General features: G+C 38.3%; 1 protein-coding gene across 1 annotated transcript; it reads right to left on the bottom strand.

Annotated features, from left to right (window-relative positions):
• Positions 1-511: 511 nt before the first annotated feature.
• Positions 512-7,443, bottom strand: LOC145205248 (regulator of G-protein signaling 21-like). The gene is made up of 4 exons (XM_080077922.1): positions 3,245-7,443; positions 3,037-3,098; positions 1,341-1,504; positions 512-1,233 (listed from the first exon to the last, which is right to left on the bottom strand). Exons 1-4 carry the CDS (start codon positions 3,367-3,369, stop codon positions 922-924), a joined length of 663 nt encoding a protein of 220 aa, XP_079934048.1. The 5' UTR covers positions 3,370-7,443; the 3' UTR covers positions 512-921.
• Between the last annotated feature and the right edge of the window lie 396 nt (positions 7,444-7,839).

The raw sequence follows: 7,839 nt of genomic DNA on the forward strand, positions 1-7,839 counted from the left end.
GACCTGTTTAAAGCCGAAATTAGTACCAAATTTCAACACGAGATTGCCATTTACATTTTTAGGGGGGCCACAGGTCCTGTAGGGTTACTTGAGGGGGGCCATGAAGCCCAAAAGTTACTTTTAGGGGGCCACGGTCCACGAAAGGTTGGGAACCACTGCTGTATGAGATTAATAATAAACTTCGTATGCAAAGTGGTGATGCATTTAAATTATTCTCATTTCGTCTCCAAGTTAAAAAGAAGACTTTTGTAACGGTAAAAAAACTTTTTTGGCTGACAATGGCTGTATTTAGCTGCGCTAAACGTATTCTACATTTTAGAATACAAAAGGTTGACTGTGCCCTTTCGTTCGCGCGTAACCTTTAAATCCTTAAATAACGGCCATCGAATCATGATCGCATCGTTTCTTCTAACCTTTACGTGCATTCGTGGAAACAACCTACGAGCCTGTATTTACTTTGCATATTAAACTCATTATTCAAAATCAACACGCTTTGTTTTTTTTCTTTTTAAGTATTTTTATTTTCCATTTTGTGCGATTTTTAAACACAAAAAATACAAACCAAAACTTTCAACAAACGAACAAGTAAATCAAGTTTGACAAAAAAGCGGCAGTAAATATATAAGACTAGATTTCTGCACACAATTTTTCAACCACAATGCAATAATTTCTTTTCTCTTCGACACTTATAACGCAAGCGAGGTAGTGTTTTCGGGGTTCACTTGGCCTTTCTTCCACCAATGTTTCTTTCACGCTCACCAACTTCCATCCGGCATCGCCACTGCCACAACACGCCAAGGACGAAATAAACTCCACAACAAGAAATTAAATTTCTTTCCCTTTTAGTGACTGAACACTTAAAAAGGGGTTTTCTTTTCTGGTGCAATACAGGTGATGTAGCTCCCTGTACTTCCAGGACTTTTACATACCCAACTTTGTCATTTGCGCCTCAATGACGCGACTGTGAAACACTAAACCAATCGTTGCGGCCATGAGGGTTGTCTTCTTTGTGTCGCGAGAAACCCGACTGCTTATTTTGTTTGTGGTCTTGTTTTCGCGTGGGCCGAAAAATTTGTGTTCACAGCCAGCTGCAATCTGGTTCATTACAAATCGAGGGAACGAGTCCCGCTCCATCAGAACGAACACCGTCGTTTGCGCTGAATCGAACGTAAACATGTTCGGGTTCGCCAGGTTACTCTCGGTCATTTTTCGGGTGGTAGCATCAATGTTTATCTGTAAGAGATGGCATAATGTATTAATTACGATAATACAAAAACCTTAATCTCAAATCCTAGAACAACAATGCTGAATGTAAAGAGTTTTTTTTAACAGATACACACCTCTTTTTGAGATCCAGCTTTAATGTAGGTTTCGTACATGTTTTGTGCCACTTTTGTTAGTTTGCTTGGCTTCAACTTTTTGTAGGCCTCCACTTCAATCCAAAAATCAAGATTTTCATCGCTGAATTCTTTTTGCAAAAACGCACGAAACGCGAGCACTCGAGCTGAAACAAAAAAACGAATGTTTAAAGTATATGCCGGTGTTCGGAACCACATGCTTCTACTGTGACACAATTTATTTGGGGCAGTGAATTGCATCACACCGCGCCCCCTAGTTGCATTCCTGCGCTACCAACCACTAGCAAGCTATTTTCGTTACATGATAAATGTATTACTGGACAGACCAGCATAAAAAATGTAACATGAATGACACAACACAACGAACTAAACCCCCTGTCTATCAGGTCATGTTATAAACTTAACAAGCGAAAAATTAAATTTCGAACCGCCCTTGCGCAAGGAACAAGTCCTTCGGTCGATACAAAGACTCGTGTTTCTGCCCCATGTTCGCTTTGCCTATTCTCCTTTTTTATTTTGCATTCTTGCAGGTTTAAAGCTGTAACTTTGTTTTGTCTGTGTACCATTGGTATTGCAAAAAACGCCACTAATACTGAAGAAATGCTACCAAATAATTTTTGTTTCATAGCTTTTTGTGGTTTACATGTTACATCATTGTCTTCCATTAAAAAATCTTTATAATACTGCTTCCCGTTCAGAAATCGGAACGATGTCCCTAATGCGCCGCTGTGACTGATAGGCGGTGTTTTGTCAAGGTTTTTAATTATTGATGAGTACTGATTAATGGTGACTGTGCAGCCGGCCGGTTCCGGAGCGAGACGGTAACGCTACGGATTAGCGGAGATTGACCTGCAGAATCATGCCCGGATTTTTAGAGGCAGGAGCAGCTGACGCACGTATGTATTTGAAGATTAATCAAACATCAGCCACAAAATAAGTCAGAAATAACAAAAATTGCACCGAAAAGTAACCACGGTTCGCGGAAGGTATTTCAAATGCGAAATCATGTCCTGAAAAACGAGGACTGTGGTTACCCTTTAACGCATATCCTAATACTCAGTAGCCTAAAAACAAAAATAACATGCTACGTCAACGTGGTGTAAAATGTTCTTTTAATCGTTTGATAACCACGACACATCGTCTGCTTCGCATAGATCACGATTGTGTTGTGGTATCGACGGATTTAAAAAGGCTGACTGCGAACAGACAGGCCCTACTCCCGACTTGTTTGAAGCAATCTTAATTCGCGCTAATAGGTTGCTTGCATCGTCACCTTCCCTGGTATGCTTTTGATGTTCGTGCTAGTCCCGTGGGGGGCTTCTGTATATCAACCGCAGTTCGACTACGTGTCATAGGCAGCAAAACAGCTTGTATTTTCGAAGAGTCAATAGTTGTTTTGCACGATTTGAATACGTGATTGGTCGGCGAACACATGTTTGCGCAAAACTTAAAGGCTTTAATGTCGTGTTTCGTTTTTGTTAACTACGGAAAACGCTTTTGTATTGCATCTCTATTATTATGGTGGCCTGATTCGTCAAAAATGATTGTTTGGAATCGAGTAAACAAGTCCGTTCTCAGTTCTGTCAAATTTTCGAGCAATATAAACGTATTTGATTCATGCCCAAAAACATTTCTCTTCTTTGGGAATGCAATATGTAAAAATTTAAAAGGTACTCACATTTCTTTTTTAAGAACTCCGCGAGAGAATGTCTTGTCGTGTTTTCTTTCAATGTTGGCAGCCTTTTATAAAGAAGAACAAATATTAAAAAAATTAAATTATAATGTTTTAAAAAAATACAAAGCAGAGTTTGGAATTTCGATGGCTCAGCGTAATTTTGATTTGCGTCCAGATCAAATATCTTGTTAATTTTAATATTTGAACTTACGATTTAGTGCTGAATGTTTTCTTGAGTCGTTCAGCTTCTCGTGATGAGAATTCTATTCCAGACTCGCTCATGTGATGTTTTTTTGTCATCATGTTGTTATGAAAAGGACTTCCACAATCAGGCATATCAAACCAAAGCAAACCTTTTTTGCAAAAAGTGGAAAATAACCTCCTTCAAAAAATGAATACCGTTAAAAAATGTTAAGTATAAATGTTATACAATAAGCATTTGATGCCTAACTAAAACGCAAACAATAAACCACCTCTGCAATTCAATTAACTGAAATATTAAATATCAATTCTAATTGGTTTGCTCTGCATTCGCTATAGGTTTTATAAAAACAAACTATGTTACAAGTGTTTACGTCTAAACTTCAAACACTGTACTGCAATGCACTGCAGCTGTCCACGGCGGGTTCGAAGAACTCTTTCTGATGCGCTTTATCCTACTCCCTCACCCTAATAAAGCACAACATGGACAGCCGAGAAAAAGGGACGCCTTGGCTTCCCCAGAGACGGCGTAAGCGTTAAGCCTGGTCTCTTCGGGTTTGACTGTTCTTAGTAGTTTCCCTTTTGATGAGATGCAACAACCTTTGGTGAGTGCTTTTGGTGCACTAATTGCTTAGTAATAACCTGCCTGTAGTGTTTGCTACACGCATTATCCTTCGGCCTTATTTGTGCAAATAGGCATACATGATATGTATGTAATAGAATGTATTCACAATCTGATTTACGCTTTATGAAATCCCCATCCTGTGATGAATATGCTGTTATGAAATCACGGCATTGACCTTTTGGGCAATCCCCGAAAGAATCATCACATTGCTTGCAAAGTTCTAATAAGGAACTGTTGCGCTACTACAAGTCCAATAAACACTGACTGTTTGGCTTACAGAATCACGTTGGAAACAGTTCTAACGGGTTGATGTATTACCTGGCAACTGATGTCTGTTTGAATAATTTAGGCAAAAGTTACTCACAAAATACTTTTGTAAAGTTTTTATTAATAGGTTTTAATTACATCACAAAATTGTTTACCACACGTTTGTCCCCCCTTCCCGGACCACCACCAACGCATCAATACCACTGCATGTGACAATGCTGGTTAACATTAGGCCACATACGGGCGTATTACTTCGTTCTATTGAATCTATTCAATCTATTGCGTCTCTAATTACGTTGTTACAAAAATCTTTTCAATCAACCTGAATCGCCCGGGGAGGTGAGTTCCCGAGGTCATTTCTTGAATGTCAGCCTTATAGGTAGGTGATAAAATGCTTTGGTGTGGTGTTATAAACCAGTGGAACTTTGTCTATTTTTAAACAACACAATTATTGGCACAATCAATGTTTCGTTATTATGGTAGACATTTGCGTTCGTTGCATGCCTCCAGTTGTGAATGACTTTTCATTGGCAGCTGTTGTCATAATGGTGCCCAAATAAGCTTTAATTACGTAAATTCACACATTACAAAAGCAATTCTAAGAGAACCTACAGGCATCGATCAAGCGCAGGTGGGGCTAAGGTAAGTCATTGATTTTGTTGTGAATCCTTGCAGATTCCAATTTTGTCAAGACATTATTTTTCCGTCCATCTTTAAAATCCCCCGATCGTTTTAATCATAAGGTGGTTTTAGAAAGTGCAGACCTATAGATTAGATTAACTTCTGTGGTTGACTTCTAGCAGGAAATTTAAACTTTAATTTTCGTCCTAATTGTGACGAGTGCCGCTCTGTAACAGGAGTTGCGTAGTCCCATTTTCTAAAAATTCACCGTCGAGAAACTCGTAAATCATGCATGCCATCATAACAAACCTAAGCATTTTACTCTAGAACCAAGAAAAAATAATAAAAGTAATTACAACAGGGAAACTGGATGAGAGGGCCTCCGACGGGTCCTCTGGGATTTTCGGTTGTGATTTTCCGAAGCCCTGAAGGACAAAGATCAGAACATCCAATCAATATTTGACCGTGAAGCAGGAATTCCACTGCACATCTACAAATCTGTGTTAATAAGATACCGAACCCATATCTACATAAGTTTGTCTAAGCGTTATGACTCAAATACGCATATCCGGCCCTCCTGGCTTTTTTCGCGAAACGCTTTAATTTTTTAAGTTATGGGTATTACTCGAACCAATCAAAGTGCTCGATCAGCGAATTGACGTGATGCATTGATTGCAAGTTACTGACAGTTAGAAATGGTTGCGACGTTTCATAGTAAAAGTCTGTATAATGACCATCTGGTCACCATTTTTGATTATTACGTCACATTTGACGTAATAATCACATCTTGCGTCACTGTGTAAGGGTGATAGGATAGTTGATTTCTTACGTTATTTCTGTTTGTTAGTTTTTTTAAAGCAGGAAATACCACAAACCAAATACATATTCTGAATAAGTATGTTTTTTGATGACAATGTTTTCACTGTAGCAAGTTTTTATCGCGCGGTTCTTGAGTTCTTTGGATTCGTTTTTGACCTTTAATGAGGAATCAGTTTGCGACCTCGAATAGGTTAAATGATTTTAAGCCGTAATCAGAGAACACAAAAATGAAAACAATTTATGATTAAACTTCAGTATCGACAAAAGTTTTAGACGGGGGGCTTTTTAGTAGCTGAGTCAGCCGCCTAACGTGTGTGGTGCCATCATAATTTTCTTGATCCGAACTTTTTCCAAAAATTCCAAAAATCTGATTCTTAAATCGATTTTAATTTTTTTTGCGTTTTAGCACTGTGCGCAATGTTGAAACTATTTGTTATAGCATGTTCGTCATTGCATCTGGAAAATGTCGTCACGATATAATCTTTGCATGGGTTTCAGTTAAAGTATGTCGTGACAAAAAAATCGATTTGGAAGGCTAAGCACTCCTGCAGACCGATAACCATCACCGAAAGGGCTATTCTTGTTTCTATATTTGTAAACCCATTAATATTACAAAAGAACGAGTGATTTTAATTACCGGCCGCGTTTAAGCTTGCAAAACTAAAACTAACCGTTGGTTAAAACTATGAGACATACGGTTGGAAAAGGGTTTATGTATTATGAATGACACTTCCTTCTTATTAACCAAAGTAATTCTGACCAAAGATACTCAAAATTCCCCAAATATTGCTTCGTACTTTGCCATCCTAGATTTAAGAGTTGCCTTGCACAGATGCCCATTTATGCGTTGCTGCATCTAAACAAGACATATAAAACTTAAACAAAATAAATAAATAATAAACCAGAGGCTATTGAATAACGTCATAAATAAAGTTGAGGTACAGTCAATGAATTTCGATCGCGTAACAAACGCTTATTGTTCTGTGATCTTTATTGCTGTGACGCGGGAAAAACTCAATATCTGGATATAGATGAACTGAAATATGTTGGGTTGCATGGAAAGTACTGAGTGACTGTAATATAAAGCAGTTTTACGTCACTACAGCAAAAACGACACTTTACATCGTTAATATTTTATATGTGCTTTAGAAATAAGAACAAAATTTCGCTTACTGCTTTTCGAACAAAATTGCACCATAAAATAAAGAGTAATGCTGATGAAAAACTAAAAATGTAGTTTTTGTCTTCATACTGAACTTCCGTTTAAGATCCATGTAATGCATTCATGGTGTCAATATTCGAGGTTTTATTTTGTAACTTTTACGATATGCATTTAACGGCAAATCAAAACAGGCAAAAACTATAATAACAAGCTGTTCCAGAAATTTCCACGACATTACATCAATTCGCGACAGCCTTGGCATGTTTTTGCAATGATTTAAACGCCCTCTAGCGACGAAAATGTGGGAGAATTGAATCGGGAAATTCGGTCTCCTGGGAAATCGTTGCATTTCTCTTGCAGACGCACTGATCAGTCGTGGTTGCGTCTGTACAATGCTTGACGTCACACCAACAACGTAATGAGTGAATTAAATGAAGTTCCCAATGACGCAAATAAGCAGAAATATAAGAGTTGGCATATCGTTGCTGTGGGTAGTTTAGTCTATAAATAATCTTACAACTGTACTGGTAATAGAATGCCGCAAATATATCCAGGTCGAATGAATTACTGTGGAAATGCTACCTGGCTGTAGTGTCACCAAGGTACATCAGACCATATATCACAGGTCAAATATTCCCACTTTTAGACATTTTGACAATCGCTCTGTAGATCATCGTTATGCATTCGTTTTCGCGTTATTTTATCTGCGGCAACCAGTGTGACTTGCGCCTACGTGTACTAGTGAGAGTTATGTTGCCGGTAATAATTGAGGAGTTTTGGGTTGATTAATGCGTAAAACAGGTTAACGCCGTCCCCTGAAAAACATGAATAGCTCTTATACCCCAAGCCTTTGAAAGCTTTTTAGCGTGTCTTTACAGAACATTAAGTCATCACGCAGGTGGTGTGCATCTCAGATTTGTATGTTAACTCAGGGGTCGACTTTTTTGCACTGCGGACCGGTTTGGTTTGAAACTGAAATTTTCACGGACCGGCCTTTAAAAATCACAAATGTTCAGCACTGAAAACTAATTAGAGTTATTACAACTTTGATTCAATATGAACTTTTGGCAAGTTTTATGCGGCCCGGTAACATACCATCACGGACCGGTAC

Source organism: Phallusia mammillata, chromosome 8 (genome assembly GCF_965637545.1).
Source record: "Phallusia mammillata chromosome 8, kaPhaMamm4.hap1.1, whole genome shotgun sequence".
Taxonomy (NCBI): Eukaryota; Metazoa; Chordata; class Ascidiacea; order Phlebobranchia; family Ascidiidae; genus Phallusia; species Phallusia mammillata.